The following is a 23,802-nucleotide window of genomic DNA, read 5'->3' on the forward strand; positions in this document are numbered from 1 at the left end:
TTGGGATTGGATGTTTATTGCCAGGTTGTCCACCTTTATTCCTCTTAGATTTAGCTCTCATATTCCAGTAGGTATGGTTTGCTGCGTACCCTCACACGAGAAGTCACTTCTTTTCTTAAATTTTTGGCTGACATTTAGAAATCTGTACCTTGACAGACCATCTTTTGGGGAGTTGTGTGTACCTTGTGGGAAGTTGTGTGTACCTTGTGTTGCACCCTGACATGGAGAAGTCAGGTGGGCACCCGGGACGGGGAGGGAGGAGAGGAGAAAAAAAAAACCAATTTGCAGACCCTGAAACACTGGAGGTTCAATTCTTGTTTGGCAGCTAAGTTATCACTGCAGATAATGAGTGTTTGAGTAAAGGGTAATTTGACTCAAAAACCATTGTGCAAGCTGCCCCTGGATTTCTGCTTTAGAAAATCTGAAACACATTGTGGAAGGGGTGGGAAGGAGGCTGATAAACTGCTTAGTCTGGTGAATTTTCTGTTTATGAAAGCAGGAGGAGGAGTGGGACAGAGACTCTTGGCCCACTTAAAGAGTTATGTTATGACTGCTGTTTGGACCTAGAGCTCTAATGCTGGATTTTGGTTTATACAGGGGAGTTTGTGCTTTGTGTGGGATGCCAGGGAAAGAGCCAAAGACAGTCAAAATATTACAGGAACCACAGAGTAAATTGGCCCACCTAACTAATCTCATAATAACATAGCACAGGAACATTGGATGAGTGACACGAGGAAATGTATAAGCACGCTAACCTCTTCCCCATCCTATACCCTCTGCCATATCCTAGAAATGTATTGGTGTCATGGAGGGCCTGATATTCAAAAGGGCTTAACCAGTCAGGAGAGGTTCCTGTTAAACCAGTTGAGCTGATTATCCATCAGTATCCAGCAGCACTTAACTGGCCAGTGCCAGTAAATATTGTCTCCGACTGCTGTAACTTTGACTAGCTAGTTTTGGGACAGAGCATGGGCGAAGCCAGTACTTAACTGGTCAGTGGTAATATCCAGGGAGACATTATCAATGTGGACTACTGTTAAAAATCTGTTATTTTATTGTTGACCTCAGTTATTAGTAACTAGGTTTCAATATATAGAATAGGAGCTGTGCTAAATAGCATGAGTTAATGGTAAAATAACATGTCTTAATGGTAGCCCACATTGATAACTACCTCTCAGTCCACCAACCGGTTAAGTAAGCAGATAAAGTTAGAATAGCAAAATAGTGGCCTAACTTTACTTGCCAAGCTGACTGCATACCAGTCTGAATATCGGCTGGTATGTGGTTAGTTTCTGGGTGTCCACTGTAACCCAGATATTCAAAGCTAGTGCCCAGACATGGCCCAGCATTGAAAATCCAGTCTGTCTTCTGCCTGTAGCTGTAAGTGTCTTAAAAATCACCGAAAGCTGTGGGCTGAATATTACCTATCAAACCGTCAACAAATATGGGCGTATACCAAATTTAATACCTCTGTGTCTGGAAATATCACAATGGAATGTATCACAGAGAACTGAACTTATAATTATTCAATATAAAAATACTATAAAATAAAATGCATAAGTGCATAAATACATAAAGTGCTCAGACCAAACCACCAATGTGCTCAAGGGTACGAGCATCGGTAGCTACCGGACCATCACTGTACCTCAAAAGTCCTACACCGCCAGATGAAATAAGAATGCTGCAGCAGACAAAAACACGTTTGTTACTTATCTGAATGATGTGAGTCGGAAAATCCAAGCTGAACCATATCAGGCAGGAACGAGCAGCCCCACCAACGGACAAAACAAAGTTAGTTTTGTCCGTTGGTGGGGCTGCTCGTTCCTGCCAAGGGTTCTGGCTTTGTTGGCTTTTCTCCCCATGTAGCTGCTAACAGTTCCCCTCCTGAAGAAGCTTAGTGAAACCCGGTTTGAGGGGTTAACGCTACTGGGAAAGCTTCACTTTTTCATTTATTCACTTCATAATGGGGGTAGTTCATTGGTAGCAGCAATTGAACACTGCCTGATATGGGTGTGCTTGGATTTTCCAACTCACATTATCCAGATAAGTAGTAAACATGTTTTGTTTGCTGCAGTGATTGTCCTGTAGCTTCTGATGCTCGTACCCTTGAGCACATTAGTGGGTCTGAGCACTTTATGTACTTATAATTGTTCAATACAAAAATACTATAAAATAAAGTGCATAAGTTCAATTCTCTATGATGCATTCCATTGGGCTGAATATTACTGCCAGAATTTCCTGTAAGATAGAGATAGTAGGAAAAGAGTACATTTCCTGGTGGAAGAAGAGGCTTTTTTTTATCATTATTGAAGGGGAAGTTGGCATCTATTATTGAATCCATCATGGCTTCCAAAGGAGAACACTGGCAAATGAGGAAGCTCATTTTCAATTAGTAAACCCAGCTGTTCCTCTGTCCCCTATGATGTCTAATTCATTCTGTCTGATATTCAGTGCTTTTTAGCCAGCCAGGAATGACTCCTGGCCAGCTAAGCCAGCTAACTGCTGATATTCATAGGAGATAGCTGGCTGTCTCTTGCTAAATTTACCAGTCGGTGGCTATGTCCACGCAGCATAGCCGGTCAGTGCCAGTATTCATTGACCGATCAGCTAAGTTGAGCATCCAGATCGACCCGTCTAAATAGCAGGTCTATCTTTGGCTACTATGACTTAGCCAGTCAACTGGTGAATACTAGCCCGGCTGTATCAAACGTAGCTTAATATAGACTGGAAATTCAATGCTGGTTGCCAGATATGACCCCGGCATTGAACTTCTGGGTTTGTTGCTGATCATGGGAAGTAGCCAGGCTGCCTCCTGTGGTATGAAAATTGGGCCTGTTGTCTTCATTGCTCATGAGAAAAGCAAAAGTATGTTAAAAAAATGAGCTTCACTCGTCAAATAACCATGTGAAATGGAGTGAATGTATTTCATTTCATCTAGTTAAATGAAAATTTATTTATTTGCCTCCTTTTATCTTTTTGGTCAGAAATTCCAGAAAGCGGAGAGACCTCGGTGATGTGGCCAACAGAACAACACCAGAATCCATGTTTATCCCTTTCATGAATGGCTCGACCACAACTTCAAAGAGCCCTGAGATCCCAAAACTCTTTCAAAAAGTCTGGTATAAGGAAACCCTAGTGATCTCAAACCTGCGCCACTTTACAGGCTACCGGATCGAAATCCATGCATGCAATCAAATGTTGGAGAATGCTGGGTGCAGTGTGGCGGCATACATCAGCGCCCGGACCATGCCTGAAGGCAAGGCTTTGCTCACTATGTCCTTCCATTTCATTGAGTAAACTGTGCACAATAGAAATAAAATTAATATAGTTCTAAAGAATATATGGCAGGTGCAATGTCTCCCTTTTCCCCCCAACACAATAATTTAATCCCGTGAAAGGCAATTCTATAGAATATTAGTATAAGGCAGTGGTTCCCAAACCCTGTTCTGGGGGACCCCCAGCCAGTCGGGTTTTCAAGATATCCCTAATGAATATGCATGAGAGAGATTTGCATACCTGTCGCTTCCTATATATGCAAATCTCTCTCATGCATATTCATTAGGGATATCTTGAAAACCCGACTGGATTGGGGTCCCCCAGGACAGGGTTTGGGAACCACTGGTATTGGCACAACTATGCGTAGGCATGTACTCTTATGCATGTTGATGGCAGGCATAAGTTGGTGTGCCAAGTGATGTGTATAGTTTTTACTATTCTATAAACTCCACACCTAACTGAGAGATGACCATGAACCCCCATGCGTTATGTATACACCCCTCCTTGCAGTTAAGCAGCAAGGCCCTAACTACCTGATATTCAATGATGCAGAGAAGGTGTTGCGCTTACTTTTATGCGATATACAGTATATGAAGGTATTTCTGTGAGAGGAGAATGGGCAGGGGGAGAAAGGAATTGGCACATACATGCACACAATAATGCTTTCCTTGCACTATGAGGGTAATTCTGTAAAGCGAATTCTGTAAATCACCCATTAGTGATTATAATAATGTCACATATGCGCCTAAATACCAAATATTGCCTAAGCACTATTCTTGGGCTGCTACTTTATGACAACTGTATTGTACGGCAAGAGAAAGGGCAAAGCATCTGTACTATATGGCTGTAAACAGCTGTACTGTATGGCAAAAGGGTGTGCAAAGCATCAAAGGATTGCCCTCGCTATACTATTTAAAAGCTCGTGAAATACCAGCATTTGTTAACCGCGTGTGCTTTGTGCTCCAAAGGTCAACATTATGGACAGTGGTTGTAAAACTGTTCTGTAACACCGCCTGTTCCCTTTTCCTTCCCCAAAACTGCTTCCAAAAGCTCCTTCCAGCAGCACCAAAAGAAGGAAAATCTCTAACGGCCGTGTTATAAAACACTTTTTGATAGCAATGCTTTACCGCTGACGCCAATGAGGTACGTATGTGACGCGCTACTATAATCCACGCCTATGACTGATGTTACAAACCTGTCGCTTGCGTACATTGTCTCTGTTTCAACTGGACCTTTCCGCATGTGTGATCAATCGGACGAGAGAGATGGGAATTATGACGAACCTCTGCACAAATAATTTGCATGCAAACTTGTTAAGTGCATCAATAGCTCTTCTGGAATTGGCCAAAAATCAGATTGCTGCAGACCCATGGGGTATTACTGACCCAGTTTAGTGCATCTGGCCCTTAGTGCAAGCCACTTACATTACCTCAATGGCTGCTGTAAGCACTTGTGCCTAAATTATAGGTGCACATTTCACTTCTTGTGCTAGCATTCTACACAGGTGCCCTGTAATATAATTACTCCTCCCCCCGGTATAATTTTATAAAGCCTTATTAGTGCCTCTTTATAAAATAAAAGCAACTTGTGCACCTGTATGCCTTCTCTGGTCAGGTGCTTATTAGAGGGCTACATTCCATGATCCTGGTGGTTTTAGTTGAGAAATGTACTCTAGGAGTTGCATGTGTGTTATTTTCTTATGTAATTTTCAGAATGAAAATATGCACACTCTTTTACTTTTAAAAATCAGTGTAAATCCACAGCTAAAAAGTGCTTGTGGACTATGCAACTCTGTGGAATGTTTCCCTGAGAGCCTCTGTGCTATCAAGAGGCACCAAATATTGTCATATGGGACAATATTGAAATGATGGGATTCCAGTGCGTGTGTTCCAATTTCTGACACTCCTGCAGGGGCCCAGTAAAGATTTAGTATCAGTGTTAGCTCTTTTAAAACTGGTTTAATCTGTTTGTCTGTCTGGAAACGCAGTAATGTTGAGAAAATGGCTGAAAGAGAACTTGCTTAGGGTAGAGAGAAGTGAGATATAGAACTGGCACTTACCTTGTTGAACTGATAAAGGTGAGCATGGCTTCTATTTCCACCCTCAGCCTGATTGTCTTGAGTGCTGGTACTTATGCTCCTAAAATGATACAACTAGGTGTTCATTCAGATAATGAGCCTTGTTCTTGTTCTTCTTCTGTAATACAGGGAAAGCTGATGATATCATAGGTCAGGTCACCCATGAGTTGATCCCACCTAATGTTGTTCATATGAAGTGGCAAGAACCGAAGGAACCCAATGGACTGATTGTGTTGTACGAAGTCACTTATTTGCGTCTTGTAGATGGCGAGGTGAGTTTCTCGCTTTCTTTTTTACCTCTGTAAGTCAACCTGTAAGAATATGAACCATTATGCATTAGATCTCAATGTATAAGAACTAGAAAGAGGCTAGAAGGGAGAAGAGAGGATAGACACTGGAGAAGAGAGGAAAATAGAAAATGGGAGGGGATAACCAAGACAGGGATGAGAAAAGAGAAGCCAGAGGGAGAGAGTGTAAAGAAAGGGAGAGAAGAGATAAGAAAGGGGGGGGGGGGAGAGAAAAAAGCAATGGGACAAAAGAAATAATGCAATTGCATACAGCTAAGGTCAGAAACTATTTTTTTTTTTTTTTAATAAATCTTGAAAGACTTTTAAATGTGTTCTTAGTTTGCCTGGGGATCATACTTACCTACTTTCCTGTCTCCCCATATGTTTGGGATGGGCATAGCGGGGGGGAGGGGCAGTGTTACTCAAATGTTGTAGGTGCTGATGCTGAACTGGCCTCCTACCTCCTCTGTCAATATGACTTCTATACCCTTGTCCCCCTCCTCCCAATAAGCAGGTAAACCACATTAGTATGTTTCACTTTTGATTTTTTGAGGGTGAGGTGCGTTTCAAATTACTGAAGTGGGATTTTTGAACTTTGATTTGGTTACACCAATCTAGAGGCTTGCTAAAGAACTTGCTACAGCAGTGTCCCACCTGACATCTACTGCAAGTTTTCCTGAAGTCTTGAAAGGCATTTTGAAGGCTGCAGATTTTTGATGTGGAGGTTTTCTGCAGTAACTTGAGGAGAGGGGGGGTCATCGCCTGCAGATACCCCTGTGGTTACAGTGCAGTGCAAGCTGTGCCCCCTATTCACTTGTTCCATTAGCTGGCTACTTGTAGTAGTTTCTCCCCCTCCCCCCCAATCACATTGGTACAATAGCCGATCCAGCTGTAGCAGTTTTGTGCTATGTCTGAACTCTCCTCTTCAACCCAGGGTGGCCCAACAGAGAAGACAGTATTGGAGCAGTTAACCTTTGGACTAGCAGAGCTGTTTATTCACATTCCTTTTGCTGGGTAGATGAAGTGTGTGTGTGTAGGTTTCTTTCTTTTTTTTTTTTTCCTATGTGTTTTTCCAAAACAAAAAGTTGCAGATTGCAGATGGTATAACTTGGTGTCAAGGGTGTGTGGGGAGGGCATAGGAGAGGGCAAAAGCACTTTGATCACTGAATATTTCTACGGTAAACAAGACCAAATAAGAAACTATAATATAATGATTAAACTTCTTGGTATGCTGAAAGTGTTGGACATCTTAGGGCTATCAGCATGATAAATGATTGTGGCTATTTGGCCAAGAATCTGAAGCTGGAAAGAGATTTAAAATTTGCTGTAGATTTTGATGACGTCAATAACTTAGTGATCTAGGGGTTGATATTTAGCACTTGCCTGCTTGAACCCCTCTGAGCAGGTCTGCTGCCAATATTCCATGACACTTAACCAGCCAGTGCTACTGAATTTCAGGTCTGACTCCTGTAGCATTGCCCTGTGAGCACTGGGGCAGATGGTGAGGAGCCAGCAGTTTTTCAGGCATTGGCCATATTCAGTGCCCGTGTAGGCAGAAAGAACATCACAAAAGGCAGTCCTGCCTTTGCCTGCTTAGTTATGCAAGTGCTGGCACTGAATTTGGCTGGTACTCATTTGACTTCAGGTCAGCAGCTCACCTGGATATCCAGTGCCAGTGCCCCGGTCATTGCCCTAGGATTGAATATCTGGGATAGTTTTCAGCCTGCAGCAGTCAGTAGCTCTAAAACCATTGACCACCCTGGGCTGAATATCAGATGCATAGTAACGTAGTAAATAACAGCAGATAAAGACCAGCATGGCCCATCCAGTCTGTCCAGAAAGATGGCCAGGGTTGAGCATCAGTTACATTCCTAAAGACTTTAAAGCAGGGGTAGGGAACTCCGGTCCTCGAGAGCCATATTCCAGTTGGGTTTTCAGGATTTCCCCAATGAATCTGCATGAGATCTATTTGCATGCACTGCTTTCAATGCATATTCATTGGGGAAATCCTGAAAACCCGACTGGAATACGGCTCTTGAGGACCGGAGTTCCCTACCCCTGCTTTAAAGTCTTTAGGAATGTAACTGATGCTCAGTGCAGTCTACCCCCTCAATGCCTTTTTTTTTTTTCTCTTTAAAGTTTGAAAGTTATTTAAGCTATGCTATGAATGGAAGTGCTCTGTATTTTTACTCCATCTTCATGCTATATAGGGACTTCTATGGCTTATTTCATGCCTTTTTGAGTTCTGTCACTGTTTTGACTCCATTCTTTTATTTCTTTCTCTTTATCTGCCAATGTCTCCTGTCTAACACACTAGCATCTGTATGTTTCTTTCTGTGGCTGTCTTTGGATGGTCCTTGGCTCTGCCGTTTTTCTTATCACCAATTCTGTAGCACCAGGGCTCAGAATTTAAGTGACTAAGGTGCAGGACCAGTGTTAGAAAAGAAATGCTGGGGCTCAGGGCAGAAATTTGGGAGAGGGCCCAAACCCAACTGGCAAGGAGCACTTTCTTCTACTTTGGACAGGCTTGGCCAGGGTAATTGCACTGTCTGCACACTCTTAAACTCTGGTCTGGCTAAAGTATGTAGAGGGGATGAGGAGGCTAAATCCCCTCAATTATTGTAAACAGAATAGAGCATACACTGATCACGTCTGAGCTATAATGTAAAGCTTATGTTTCCATTTTTAGTAGTCAGTCACATGTCTTCATAGGGTTTGTTTTTTAATCTCTTCTGGGGGTCTTCTGCCAGAAACATGTCATGTAATGCTCAATAGAGCTTTGTGAAGGCCTTTAGAACCTAGTCCTTACAAGAGTGACTGTAAAACTTACTTAGGACTTAGGGCTACATGCACTAAAGATAGTGACTCGATCACTATTGGCTGATTCTCTGGCCAATTCTCCAGCAGCGATCGACACGCTATCAAGTTTGCATGCAAATGATTTACATGCAAAGGCAACCGATTAATCGCTCAGTGAGCGATTGACACATGCACAGAGCCCTAACAGCAGTGATAGGGGAAGCAGTCGCTTGTACCTGCTTTTAGGGCACCATAACCCCTCCCCCCCACAGCAGCAAAAATGGCAGAAGGAATGCCTACTCCTTCCTGCCACTGGAGGTTCCCCACCACCCAAAAAAAATGGAAGGAGGGATGCCCACTCCCTCCTGCCACCGGATGCCACCCCCCGCCCCAAACCTCCGATGAACCTCTTTTTTTATGTAACACATGCAAAATATCTGTGCCATTGAAAAAAAATGGAAAAAAAACCAAGGCAGACCTGTTGATAACAGTTATTGTCGGGTCTAGAGCTAAAACCCCATGCAAAATAGCCAAGCGATGTTAGTACATCAATTGCTTGGCTATTTTGCATGGGGTTTTAGCTAATTTGCAGGGCTGGATCGGAAAATGGGTGATCAAGGGGAAAACACACGGTGGATCGTTTGGTGCATCGGGTCGGTCACAGCGATCGTTGCTAAAGCTGTGAAAACAAGCTTAGTGACGATTGCTGACTTTAGTGCATCCCCCAGTTAGACATCTATGACCCCCCCATGGACCTGTCTTTCTGTTTTATTTTTGAGTGTACAAGTGAAGTAATAACTCTGTTGCCAGCTCTTATGATGTACTTCATATGCAGTGCTATGGTTGGTTGGTGTTTTTTAATTCCTCAGTCTTAATTTTTTGGTTCCAAACCTGCATTTTCCTTTTAAACCTCCCATTTATTTTCATGATTGTAGGGGAGAGTGGGAAGAGGATCTGGTGGGAAATGATGAGGAAAGGAAATCCTGCATGTTCTTAGTTTTCATACAGACCGAGTCTGCTGATAGATATTCAAGATGTCAAACTGCCGTTTTAGGAGATGCATCACTGTGTTTCCCGCAATGTATTTAAAAATGAGAGAGGCTGCAAGTTGCGCAATCTGAATCCAGGGAACTACTCCGTGAGGGTTCGTGCCACCTCGCTGTCAGGAAATGGCTCCTGGACCGAACCAACATATTTCTTTATCCCTGACTATGGTAAGATCTTCTCCAGCGGCTATGGGTGCAATGCACAGACATGGCTGATAGTTTTCAATCCCAGAAGAAGAAAGCAGGTGGGGCTGAGGCTGTGGTGGAGGTATCGTTCACAATTCTTGTTTGGGAAGGGAAACGAGGGAGTCTAACCATTGCTTGAACCATGTATAATGGCTGGTATCAGAGCACAGTTCTGCTCAGTTCCAAAGGGTGTAGCGGTCCGTGCCTCTCAGCCCAGGCAAACTGTTAGAATAATTCAGCTACTTAAGACTGGGAAAAGAAAAATAGGGCGAGACCTCCACAGTAGTTGTGAGTAAAGGTTCCTAATTTCACAGGGTCAGTTGGTGGGCAGATTTACACTTGAGCTGAGTCAGAAGCCCTAGGGGAGCAGAAGAAAGTTGCCAGTCATGTAAAGATTCCTTCCACTATATATGTCCCCATAAAAAAAATAAAATAAAAGAGTTTCATGCACATACCAGAAATCTTTACATTCATCTCTTATGGAGCCTCACAAGTTCATCTGCAAGTCATTTCTTGACACACAAACAGGATTGGCCTCGGTAAACACTGATATATTTAGTTAATTTACTGACATTGGATATTTTTATGCACATCTCCACAAAAACAGGCCATTCAGATTTAGGTTCCTCCCACCCCCCCCCCACACTTTTATAGTAATTTTCATGATGAATCCCCACATGTCACAGGAGACAGTCCTATGAGTGACTGAGAAGAGGATAGCACTGGGAACAAACTCAGAAACCTGTACTCTCATTTTCTTGCTTCTACAGTATGGATGCCGTGGTAACAATGCCAAGATGACTTCAGATGCCCATGAAGGGCATCTCATTAAAATTCTCACACAAAAACTTTTATGGTGGCACATTAGGAGAGCTGTTTAAATTTCTTGAGTTTAAGATCAAACCTGATTAACTGTATATTTTAATGTTTTTTGTTATAGTGAACAAAATTGACTTTCCAAAAATTATTGTGGTGCCTGTCATCATTCTTATAATAATTGTTGCCATGGTGGTATTCGCCTATGTGATGGTGAAAAAGAGGTGGGTAATCTTTCTGCTCAGTGTCAGCAGCTGAACAATGTAATTCAAACACATGAAAAGCAATGATTATTTTATTCCAGATTGCAAGGTTGAGAGGGTAAAGCAGCACCTATTGTACACTATTTTCTAAACACACTTAGGCACCTTTGTGATTGTCCCAGCAAAGCAGCAGAAATTAGGACTGGCCACACGGTGGGTACTGGCCACACTGTGGCTTTTCCCTTCTTTGTAGCAGGGGCAAAGTCTGTGTCCGAAACCACACTGCAAAGAAGAAATCCCCGTGAAGCTAGCTGGGTTCTGCCTCCCACCCCACTGGCCTAAACCTTTTCACTACTTTTATTTACAGAGAGTGAAGGGGCGGTTTTCAAACTTGCCTTGTAGTAGCACTGAAAAGATGTGAGCTAAATCAAAATGAATGAAATAAATAAAGGGGCCTTTTACTCTTATTGAATTCTTAAAGAATTACCTTCTCCAGGGGTAATTATAGCAGGGCTCTCAGGCATATTTATGGAGATCTTGTATACTTGATGCTGATTTACAAAAGCAATATAAGCATTTAAGGAGAAATTCAGTAAAGGTCGCTCAAGTTAGGTACTGGGATGATGCATGCTAAGCCTGCATTCTGTAACGGCAATTCTGTGCAAAATGGCCCTTATAGAATACACTTCCCCCTCCCCATTCGCCGTTCCTGCACTCGTGATTTCACATAATCGTGATTTTTTTCTGGGGAGGGGGAAAATTAAAAAAAACATATTTTTGACCTCCCTGCCGCTTTCCCGGCCTTACCTGGTGGTCTAGCAGGCTTTTGGGGCAGGAGCGATCTTCCTGCCCCGTGCAGATCGTCATGAGGAAATGGCTGCTGTGAGTTCCTGTAGTCTCTCGAGACTACATATAGAATCTGGGAATTAATGTGGCAATTTGTGCATGTGTTCTATAATGGCAATTCTATTAACTAATATTTATGTATCCATTGTGCACATAAATGTTTAGAATATGTGACTATCTTGCATAGGCAGAAGATTGGCAGAGCTTCCACTTATATATGTAATTTAGAGAATACTGTAAGTTACGTACATCTTTCCTGCTTAGGCACCCACACTTACGCCAGCTCTTTGGGTGGTGTAAGTGTGGGCACTTAAATGCTAGGTTTGCAGGTATTGGGTTATGCTTGTATTCTATAGTGAAACCTAGGCACCTGTGTTCCATTATGGAATAGGTTCCTACTGTGTGGCCTTCAAATGGAGGCATCCAGTTCTAGAAATATAATAATAATAATAACTTTATTCTTCTATACCGCCATAGTCGGATGACTTTTAGGCGGTTCACACTGAAGAGAGCTGGACAGTCAGAGAATTACAAAATGCAAATTGTGAAAGTACAACATATTACACAAGAAATAGACAGAAGGAACATACAAATTTGGTGTGGTTTCTGTTTAGGAGATAAATCTGTCAAACAGTACGGTTTTAATTTCTTTACCTAACCAAGACTGCTTGCTTGGAACATGAAAGACCTATCCAAAAAGGTCTTATATTTACAGCCAGTGATTCTTGGGTATGCAAATAAGTTACAGTTTCTGGTTGTCTGTGTGGGGCTGTATAGCACGAAATGAGGTAGGAGATAGGAAGGAGCTAGTCCCCAGGCCTGCTTGAAACAAATACAAGCAAACTTAAACATTATTCGTGCCTCCATTGGCAACCAGTGCAACAGTCTGTAGTAGGGACTAATATGGTCACTTTTCTTCAATCCAAATATCAAGTGTTCTGTACCATTCTTAATTTTCTCACTGTTTTCTTTGGGACACCCAGATAGACGATATTGCAGTAGTCTAGTATTGATAGAACTAAGGACTGCACCAGTAATCTAAAAGATAAAGGGTCAAAGTATTTTTTAATGGTCCTTAATTTCCACAGTGCACAAAAGCACTTCTTCACCACTATGTTTGTATGGTCAACCATAGTCAAGTGTGTGTCTAATGTGACTCCCAGTATTTTTATAGTTTTACAAATTGGGTATTTGTGACCATTTAGATGTAGCGATGTTCTGGTAGTTTTATCCTTTGGGCTTGCCAAGAAAACTTTTGTCTTTTCTGCATTTAATTTCGATTTGAAGTTGATTGTCCATTGTTCAATTTCAGTCATAATACAAGAAACTAGTGTTTAAGCCCGTTAGATTAACGGGTGCTAGATGACCGCCTCTCCTGCTTTTGAACCTGGGCAGAGGCAGAGCCGGGACGGGAGGGAGTGACGGTGGGAGAGCAATTTAAAAGCCTCGGCAACGGCGGCTCCTTGACCAATCCGCGCTTACAACGGCCCCACACTCGCGGTCTGGCTGGCTCCCCCACCAAAGCCCTTCGCAGCGGCAGCCCTTCCTGCATCTGTCCCCACGTCCCAAGCCTCTCCAAAGGCCAGCTCCCACGAAAATGGTACCCCTCTGTCCAAAGCCGCGGCGGCAGCCTCCCTCAAGACACATTTCAAATCTGACATATTGTAATCACAAAACAGAAAATAAAATTATTTTTCTTACCTTTTGTTGTCTGGTCATTATTCATATCATGTAGGGCTCCCAGGCTATGGTTGGCTTTTGATAACTCGCTTGCCAGGGCCCCTTCTTTCTTCTTCCCTCCCTCCATCCCTGCAGCTGAAGACAGGCACCTCCCCCCAGTGGTCTTAGACAGGAGGGAGCAGTTAGGAGAGGGTCTGAGGGCAAAGAGGGGCTCAACAGCGCACAACCACCTTTCCTTCCCTCCCTCCATCAGGTGTAGTGAATCCACCAATGTTAAAAGGAGCCGCGTCGAAATCGGAGGCCTGCCACTGCCGTAGCACGTTCCCCTCTGCCTTGGTCCCGCCCCTTCTCTGACATATGGGACCGCGGCAGAGGGAACGTGTTACGGTGGCGGCAGGGCTCCAATTTCAAAGCAGCTCCTTTTAGCGTAGCTGAACTGTACCTGATGGAGGAAGGGAAGGAACGGTGGGGCAAATTTCGGCAACGGCAGAAATTTTTTGGCGGGCCAAGCACCGTGAAACTTTTTTTCTTTAGGCAGCCCCGGGGGGGGGGCGGAGTCGTCGACGTGCAGGCCGCTGTGAACAGGAGCGGCATTAGGACAATGAGGCGGGAGTGAGCAGTTCGGCTTCCCCTATCTGGGGAAACCGGGGAAATCGCCGTGCCGAACTCAGCTGCGCATCGGGAGTGAGTTGTTCGACTTCCCCTATCTGGGGAAACCGCCGTGCCGAACTGAGCTGCGCGTGAGGCCGTAGTAAGCGCGGGGCATGCTGCACTCTTGGCGGCCACGGACCTACGGATTATGGAAGCACGCCGATAAGACTGCGCATGCGCCGCCTACGGTTTTATTATATAGATGTGTTCTAAGATTTCATTAGTTATGCTATTCAAGGGAATTAAAATAGACATATCATCGGCATATATGTAATAGTTTAAATTTAGCATTGTATGTGTGTGTTATGTAAATTAAGCATGTTCATGACAATTCTACCCAAACTCTACTCCTGCAGCATGTGGAAGTGCACGTGGTCTTGTCAGCATGTATGCTTCTTCATGTGTATTCTTCTGTACAATTTTATGGCAGCCATTTTATATTTGTATTAAAACATAATTTATGCGCAGAAAATGTCTTACAAAATTATCCCCTCCATGTATACTCCTGTAGACAGCTGTGTTTCTATATTTGTTCCACTGTAGATGTATGGGACAGATAGGTGGCAAAATCCTTGAGTACCTGAATGCAAAACAATAAGTCTATAAGTGGTATATAAATACTAAAAATAAGTACTTAAAATAAATACCTGTCTACATGCCTGTGTTTAATATGTAGAAGTAATAGGACCAGGGTGGGGGCATAGACTCATTCATAAAATCTTAACCTTTGTTACAGTTTAACAGCCTATTTGCTTTTATTCAGGAGTAACGAAGGGCCCACAGGACCACTTTATGCCTCTTCAAACCCAGAATACCTGAGCGCTAGTGATGGTAAGTAGTTTACCTTTTATGCTTATGAGGGAAGAGAAACTTGATTTAAGATGGCCTAATCCCTGAATTTTAGGTATGCGCTTTAGTGCAGTGGGGATTCCCAGTAAGCACTAAGAAGGTATAGAAGATGAAAAAGTGAGGACAACTGGAAAAAATCACAGCGACTGAAATCCTCACTGCTTGGATTCAACACCAGGATGGCAACAGAGTCTTCAAAGTCATCAATATCAAAGCATCCAGCAACTGTATATCTGGCTTCAGCACTTTACATTGCCTCCTTATGTGGTGTAACTTGTCTAATTACTTCTGTATTATAAATCCAGAAATAAAAACTAGTAGACAGCATGAATTATTTTTACTTATTGTTTTAATTCAGTGTCTCTAGCATGCCCCCACGGGACCCATTTCGCCCAAAAGGCTTTCTCAAGGGTTCGTGGAGGAGCTCAAATGCGGCATCCTTCCTCGCTTAGGGCTAGAGCTGAACTGCAGAATTCATGCTGTCTACTAGTTTTTATTTCTGGATTTATAATACAGAAGTAATTAGACAAGTTAAACACATAAGGTTAAGTATTACTGAAATAGTTAGTCCTGAACAAGCGATTAATCTGGTCAGGAGAAATTTCTGGCCAGTTAAATGTCTTTGAATACTGACTCAACTATATATATAGTTATATATTTAGTTGAGTCAGTATTCAAAGACATTTAACTGGCCAGAAATTTCTCCTGACCAGATTAATCGCTTGTTCAGGACTAACTATTTCAGTAATACTTAACCAGTTCATGCCACTGAATGTGTCCGGTAAGGTTAGCTCAACTCAAAAGTAACTATTTGGGGGGCTTTCCAGAGATAGAATCAACAATTGGCCGTTCAAATGCTGATATCCAGCACTTGGCTGTCTAACATAACTGCATAAATAGGGACTGACTTTTATTCGTTGCAGTTCTATAAATTGATACCTCAGTTTAGCCACTCAACTGCCATTCACATAGCCCCATTTCTATAACTGCATCTTGGCGCCAATATTCCATTATAGAATACCAGCATCACTAATAATAAAACCCTAAGCGCACATGCGCACTCCTACCTGCGTGATCCCTGCCTCCGTGATCCGTAACTCCATGGCCGGCAGAGAAATGTTAAAGTGTGTGGCGCATGCACATTTGGCACGTTCAGCGCGTGCGCAAGTTCAGCACGAGTGCGCACGTGGCGGTTTCCTCTATCCTGTGGTGGTTACTGTGCACTGATTTGCCTTTCACTGTATAAACGTGATTAAAAAAAGGTAGGTGGGAGAAAGAGCAAGATAAACAGACAGGCAGTAGGCAGGGACATTGACAGACAGCAGCGGCAGCAGCGGTTCGTGCCGGCGGGCCAGAAGCAACCAGGAAGCTGGGATGGAGGGAGGGTAGGAACGGTGGTTTGGGAGCAGGTATTAGGGAGCAGGGAAGAGGTGCTGCTTGACGAGGGAAGTAAAATGAAGGGAGAAGGGCTGCTGCTGGACAGGGGGAGCAGGGAAGAGGTGCTGTTGGACAGTGGGGAGGTAAAAGGAAGGGAGAAGGGCTTCTGCTGGACAGGGGGAGCAGGGAAGAGGTGCTGCTTGACAGGGGGAGGTAAAAGGAAAGGAGAAGGGCTGCTGCTGGACAGGGGGAGCAGGGAAGGGGTGCTGTTGGACAGTGGGGAGGTAAAAGGAAGGGAGAAGGGCTGCTGCTGGACAGGGGGAGCAGGGAAGAGGTGCTGCTGTACAGGGAGGAGGTAAAAGGAAGGGAGAAGGACTGCTTGCTGGACAGGGGGAGGAGGGAAGTAATGCAGGTTAGACACTATAAGGTTTTCATTTTCAAAACAGATAGACGTCCAAAAGACAGCATAAACTGGCACTTGGATGTCTTACTAGTCCATATGTCCAAATGAGCATTTTGATCATTTTGTCTCCAATGTGTCTTAAATTTTAAGGGTCACACTGTAGCAAGTATATATATAAGCCAGTGTTCTTTACATTGACTAGTATTGTACAGCTAATATCCTTTCGTCAATGTTTTATTCAATGTTTTTTTCTTTTCTTTCAAACCACTTTTCTGGGGCGTCAGACATGCCAATTATTCGCCTCCATTCTGGCGACATAAAAGTCTTTTTGGCTATGACTCTGGCTGTGGCTTCTTCATTCGCCCACTATAAATAACTTTTTGTTTTTTGTATTATTTTGTTTTTTAAGTTGTTTTTATATTTTATAATAAAGTGCTAGTGCTTATTTTCATAAATATTAAAGTGAAAATAACTTATCTTAAAAAGACTTTGTTTCCTTTAGTATAATCGGACCAGGGACCTGTCAAATCGACATGTTTCGCCTCCTTGGCTTTTTCAAGATTAAGTCCCCCTTTTCTTTTTCATATGTCCATCCCGATACTAAAGCATTTTCGATCTTGGTAGATCGAAAATGCTTTAGTATCGGGATGGTCATATGAAAAAGAAAAGGGGGACTTAATCTTGAAAAAGCCAAGGAGGCGAAACATGTCGATTTGACAGGTCCCTGGTCCGATTATACTAAAGGAAACAAAGTCTTTTTAAGATAAGTTATTTTCACTTTAATATTTATGAAAATAAGCACTAGCACTTTATTATAAAATATAAAAACAACTTAAAAAACAAAATAATACAAAAAACAAAAAGTTATTTATAGTGGGCGAATGAAGAAGCCACAGCCAGAGTCATAGCCAAAAAGACTTTTATGTCGCCAGAATGGAGGCGAATAATTGGCATGTCTGACGCCCCAGAAAAGTGGTTTGAAAGAAAAGAAAAAAACATTGAATAAAACATTGACGAAAGGATATTAGCTGTTAAATTTTAAGGGGGCATGTTTTGGGCAGGCATAGCACTTGAACGTTTTACAGTTCTAAACATTTTACAAACTATCCAGGACACAATTTGGACGTTTTGGGCTAGATCTGTTTTTAGAACAAATAAGGGCCAAAAATGGTACCCACTGGAGTGATGAAAATATGCCCCCGCTCAATCTCCTCCCCTCAATCTCCTCCCTCCACCCAAAGATCTGAATGAGACAGTACATACCTGTCTCTCTAAAAAAAAAAAATAAAACCACATGGTACGGGAAATCTTAGTAGGGCAGCAAACAGGTGTCTGGAGTAGCCCGGTGGATGGTGTAGTGAACCATAGAGAGGAGGACCCAAGCCCATATCCAACTCTTGACTAGTACCTTTATGATGGAAAATGTGATCTTACCAAAATCCTACTGTACTGCCATATAGGTGGTGGTAGACAGGTGGGTATAGTAAGTTTTGGAGGGCTCACCATACATTATAAGGGAGTTATGATGAGATGTATACTTGGACCGCTGCTTTTTAATGTATTTATAAATGATCTAGAAACAGGGACGAAGTGTGAAATAATAAAATTCACAGACGACACCAAACTATTTAGTGGGGCTAGGACTATAGAAGACTGCGAAGATTTACAAAGGGACCTGAACAAACTAGGGGAGTGGGCAACGAGATGGCAGATGAAGTTCAATGTAGAAAAATGTAAAGTCTTGCATATACGAAACAGAAACCCGAGATACAGCTACAAGATGGGAGGGAGGGCTGTTATTGAGTGAGAGTACCAAAGAAAGGGACTTGGGGGTAATAGTGGACAAGTCATTGAAGCCATCGGCATAGTGCGCAGCGGCCGCTAAGAAAGCGAATAGAATGTTAAGTATAATCAAGAAGGGTATTACAACCAGAACGAAAAAAGTTATCCTGCTACTGTATCGGCCGATGGTGCGCCCACATCTGGAGTACTGCGTCCAGTATTGGTCGCCGTATCTAAAGAAAGATATGGCGATACTCGAGAGAGTTCAGAAGAGAATGACACGTTTGATAAAAGGTATGGAAAACCTTTCATACGCTGAAAGACTGGAGAAACTGGGGCTCTTTTCCCTAGAGAAGCGGAGACTTAGAGGGGATATGATAGAGATTTACAAGATCATGAAGGGCATAGAGAAAGTGGAGAGGGACAGATTCTTCAAACTCAAAATCTACAAGAACGAGAGGGCATTCGGCAAAATTAAAAAGGGACAGATTCAGAACCAATGCTAGGAAGTTCTTCACCCAACGGGTGGTGGATACCTGGAATGCGCTTCCAGAGGGCGTAATAGGATAAGGTATGGTATTGAAGTTCAAGAAGGGATTAGATGATTTCCTGAAGGAAAAGGGAATAGAAGGGTATAGATAGAGGAATACTATACAGGTCCTGGACCTGATGGGCCACAGTGTGAGCGGACTGCTGGGCATGCTGAACCTCTGGTCTGACCCAGCAGAGGCACTGCTTATGTTCTTATGTCCCCCTTTATGTGAAGTTCGCAGCAATGCCCTCTAAGGTGCCCAACTGTTCTGCTGGCATATCTGTGTGGCCAGTCCATTAAAAATGCTGGCTCCTACTACATGCAAATGGCTCATTATGGACACGTTTCACCTGGTCATCCTACTTTTCAAAAATGGCCAAAAAAGGTAGACGTCTTGCTAGGCTAAGACATATAGCAGGTCATTTTTGAAGGAAAAAAAAAAAAAAAGAGACATTTTGATAGTTCGAAAATGGTCATTTCTTCCGCTTGATATTTGGATGTCTTGCAGGAAACATCCAAAGTCAAACTTAGACATCCTATCGAAACTGCCCCTCCATGACACTTAGGCACCAGCTTATAGAATAGCACCTAGTGTACAAAGGTACTCATCTGTCAATGGCATACCTCTAAGTGCCAGATTATAGAATTACTCCAATTATGTTCCACATCTGAAAAGACGTAAAATAATTTCACTCCAGGTCTTACTGGTCAGGTGCCTATGTTACTATGGCCGGCATAAGTTTCAAGTTTATTTGTGGCTTCATATACCGACCATCACAAGTATCTGGGCGGTTTACAATATTAAAAGTTAAAAAGGTCTAATATTATTTGTGATTTGGGTGGGGTAAAATAAAAAGAGGGTAAACCTAAAACTATAACGAATTAGGACTGATTAGAGACGAGAGGTTTGGGAGATCCCTAATTACATAAAAATAAAAGGAAGGATAGGGGGAAGGAGAATAACGAGAGGAAAACAGGGATGTCACTTCTTAAAAGCCTTCCTCCCCCCCCCCCCCTGCTTATTGGTAGGCATCTTTGAAGAGAAATGTTTTGAGATTTGTTTTAAATTTATTTAAGGAATTTTCATTGTGAAGATGAAATGGCATTGCATTCCAGAGTGAGGGAGCGACTACTGAGAAAATGGAATTTCTAGTATAGTATAGGTCCTTGATTGAAGGCACTGTCAATAGGTTTTGATTCGTAGATCTGAGGACCCTAGAAGGACTATGTGGAATAAGATATTTATCTAGAAAGACAGGAAGATGAGAAGTCTTGATTTTAAAAGTTAGAAGGAGAATTTTGTAAGTAGTTGGTGCTGGTGCTGATATGGCCAGTGTGCACAGGTAGCTTAAGTAATGAGTCTGGCACATTCCCAGTCACTTAGGAGCACAGAGTGACATCTGGTACAGATGACTCACATTTTTTACACAAGTGCAAAGTTCACTGAGAGAATCTGCACCTTCAGTGTTACACCATAATCTTAGCTGTGATTTTGTGTTTCATAACATATGACTTCAGATGGACTTTAAAAAAAAAAGTTAATATGTAATTGCTATTTGTGCCGACTCATTTATCAAATGTAAATTGTTACATACTGGAAAATGGTTTATTTAAATTGCATTATCATTCTTAGTTTTATATTTATTACAATAGGACCGTTTATAATTTTTCTGATACTGAGATTTCAGCATTGGGTGGAAAAAAAGGTCAGATCCTCTTCTTTCTGTTTGGCAATTTTTAGCCACTCTTTACCTCCTCTGTACCCAACTTATATGTCCAGAGTATATTGAGACTCTTTGGTTGGACTGGCTCAGCTTTATTCAAAATCCTTAAAAATCCTTTTCTCCATTGTCAGGGGATAAATATTAAAAACTGTCCATGGAGTTTGTACCTATAATTAGGGCTATCATACATCCAAATTTACCTAGACATGTGTCTAGATGGTTTTCTTAAATCTGGCAGTTTGTTCGAGTTTTGGACATTCTAAAATGTTTTTGTTTTTTAAATAGATTTTATTAATATTATGATATAAATTAACAAACTTAGCATTTAACTGTACAAATCATGATAGTATATACATATGATTATGTAATAACATACATGAAGTAATACATAGTGAAGTCAGTACACACATTATCAGTAGGAGAAATATTGTGAATATGAAGGAGTACACTCTAAGAGGATCATGTTAACCCAACAAAAAGTAATCGTTATATGTATCAAGCAATATGTTCTAAATTACTGTATGTCAATGGTCCAAAATGCAGTAATTTTGGGAAGGGCTCCAGATTTTAAGAAATGCACCAGTGGATTGATGTTTTCCTGTGATTGCACCTTCAAATTTGGTAAAGATGCATGCAGTGTTCCACCAGACCGTGAATTCTACAATGTTTATTTTTAATCTTCAGGCAGGCAGTAGGGGTGGAAGCTGTATTAATTGTGGAAGCTGTGGGTACCTGTGGTCCTGGATAGAGAATGACATGGTGACGATTACCCGCGGCTAGCCGCATTTAGCTGTGGGTAACCCGCCAAAACGGTGACCCAAAAAAATGGTCACCGCAAGTTCGGGGACAAGGCAATTCACCGCCCCGTGGGGCGGTGAATGGTAGCACGGGACAGTGAACCATCTGGAACGCGCGGTGAATGAGCGGCAGCCCACTCTCTCTCGCCGGCTAGCTGACCATGCATCTCCCTCCCTCCCTCCCTTCTTTTCCCTTACCTTTTCTTGTTAAAACACGCGTTTTCTATAAGGCTAGGAGCTGTATTGCAGCTGGAGCCTTGAAGTCAAGTCACATTGCACACTGGAAAAAGTCTCCTCTGACGCAACTTCCTGTTTCCGGTTGCATCGGAGGAGACTTTTCTAGCCGGCAACCCGACGCGACTTCAAGGCTCCGGCTGTAATACAGCTCCTAGCCTTATAGAAAACGTGCGTTTTAACAAGAAAAGGTAAGGGAAAAGAAGGGAGGGAGGGAAATGCACGGCTGGCCGGTGGGAGGGAGTTGCTGGACCGTGTGAAGGGTGCTGGGGGAGGGGGGATGGAGAGGAGAAGACGCTGAAGACGGGGATGGGGCCGGGGCGGTGAAAGAGACAACGGGGCGGTGACGGGACGGTGAAGGGGATGGTAGAGACGGGGACGGGGCGGTGAAAGGGACAGCAGGGATGGGGCGGTGCAGAGGATGGTGGTCTGGGGACGGGGCGGTGACGGGGACATAATTTTTCCCTGTGTCATTCTCTAGTCCTGGACAAGAGCTCCTGTTGCAAACTGCTGTAGGATCATTTGGTGCTGGCAGGAAAGGCCCAACTGTGCCTTAGCTCGGGGCCACATCTGGAGAAGTGTCCATGTATGTGTGTGATGTCATCACGTCTGCACATGTTTGGAGGCCCTCCAGATACAGTCCCGAGCTCAGGCAGAGCCGGGGCTTTTCCTGCCACCTCCAGCTTGTGCCAAATGAACCTACAGCAGCTCGCAACTGGAGCTCCTACTCCTGGACCACCAGTACCCATAGCAGGACTGCAACTGATGTGGCTCCCACCTACTGGTGAACCCCGTTGTCCCCAGAGAGGTACCATCCTGCTGGGAGGTGGGACAAGGGGATGCAGAAAAGGAAGGAGAGGAGATGAGGTTTGTGTGGGGGTGGGGCCATGTGTCCCCTTTTTAAACTGTATGCCTAATTGTCTGCCCCATTATTTTAATTTTAAACTGCAAAAATATGTGTTTATATTTATTAATTTTTGATTTTTGTATCTCGTTTAGTAAAACTAAATAAGCGATTCATCAAAGTCTAATAAAAACTTGAAACTTGTAATCAAAGCAAAACTATGCCGCTTCTTTGGTTTGTTTATTGTTCCCTGGAAAAATTTGCAGCTGCTTTCGCTGTGAAATTTTTCCATCAGAAAATAGGCCAAAGTTTTGATTGTATACAACCCCATGTGTTTCCTTCTTCTCTCCCTACTGTTCCCTCTAAGCTAAGCAGGTGTCCTTCAGCTGCATTGCTGCCAGGTGGTGCTTCAATATTGTGTTTTCAACTTCTAGGGATAAGCTGGTTCTTTGGATTCCTGTAGAGCTTGCCTATTTGTTGCTATTGAAAAATGTGATAGTGAAAGAGCACCTCCCACTGTCAGCACTGTAGGTTGACTCCCACTCGGCTTAGAGGAAACAGCGCCTCCTCCACCTCCTGGCCAAACTGTATCCTATGAAATGTCTCAAAACAGTATAGGTAAAATAAGGATAACTTTAAAACAGATCACTTATTTCCAGCCTGGTTTATGAAGATACATAGCAACATATGTATCTTTGTAGAACACTAGGGGCAAAGTAACAGAAATTGTGGTTACACTGAAGCCATGGACATTTACACCCACTGGGAAGTAGGCCAGAAAAAGATTAAATAGTCCAAAATACAGTCCAATGAAACAAGTTTATTGAACAGCAGCGGAGGGGTAAAAACTGTGCCCGACTTAGCTAAGTTTCACCCTTATGGGCTGAATCAGGGACCTAAAATACCAGATGGTGAACCATAAAACCTTGCACCAGAGCTGGTGAAAAGGTTGCTGTTCCCTCAGCCAATAGTCTGTTGTCAAGCATAATGCCTAGCATTCGGTAACCTGCACATGTCTTAACTACACCCCCAGCCTGTCCATGCACGATAGAAATTCCATGTGTAACTAACTTCTAGAGTCACAATTAAGGGCAGTTCATGCACAACTGATAATTACTGCCAATTATGACCAATTAACACCAGTTTAAGCCAATTGGCTGTTAATTCTAATTTACACCCAATTATTTAATTATTTTGTGTGCGCTACTTTGCATGCTAAGCATAAAGGTGGGCAACTAATTTTATACAATTAGGGGGCTAGTATTCAGCACTAAAGACCCAATTTCATTCATTTGATCTGGTCCTGCCCACTTTGTAGTATTCTAAATTTAAGTACAGATACTTATGAACTAGATTAGTGTATTGTAAACCGTGTGCCGCGGTGAGATTACAG

The 23,802-nt window shown here is 42.8% G+C and overlaps 1 protein-coding gene across 4 annotated transcripts in view; it reads left to right on the forward strand.

Moving 5' to 3' along the window:
• Window positions 1–23,802, forward strand: part of INSR (insulin receptor) — a 328,183-nt gene that overhangs the window by 279,178 nt on the left and 25,203 nt on the right. For all 4 annotated transcript variants that reach the window (XM_033956911.1, XM_033956913.1, XM_033956912.1 and 1 more), the window contains exons 11-15: window positions 2,985–3,256; window positions 5,483–5,625; window positions 9,494–9,653; window positions 10,612–10,711; window positions 14,631–14,698. In XM_033956911.1, coding sequence (XP_033812802.1) covers window positions 2,985–3,256; window positions 5,483–5,625; window positions 9,494–9,653; window positions 10,612–10,711; window positions 14,631–14,698 — 743 coding nt within the window. The remainder of the gene's footprint in view (window positions 1–2,984; window positions 3,257–5,482; window positions 5,626–9,493; window positions 9,654–10,611; window positions 10,712–14,630; window positions 14,699–23,802) is intronic.

The sequence above is a fragment of the Geotrypetes seraphini genome, chromosome 8 (genome assembly GCF_902459505.1).
Source record: "Geotrypetes seraphini chromosome 8, aGeoSer1.1, whole genome shotgun sequence".
Taxonomy (NCBI): Eukaryota; Metazoa; Chordata; class Amphibia; order Gymnophiona; family Dermophiidae; genus Geotrypetes; species Geotrypetes seraphini.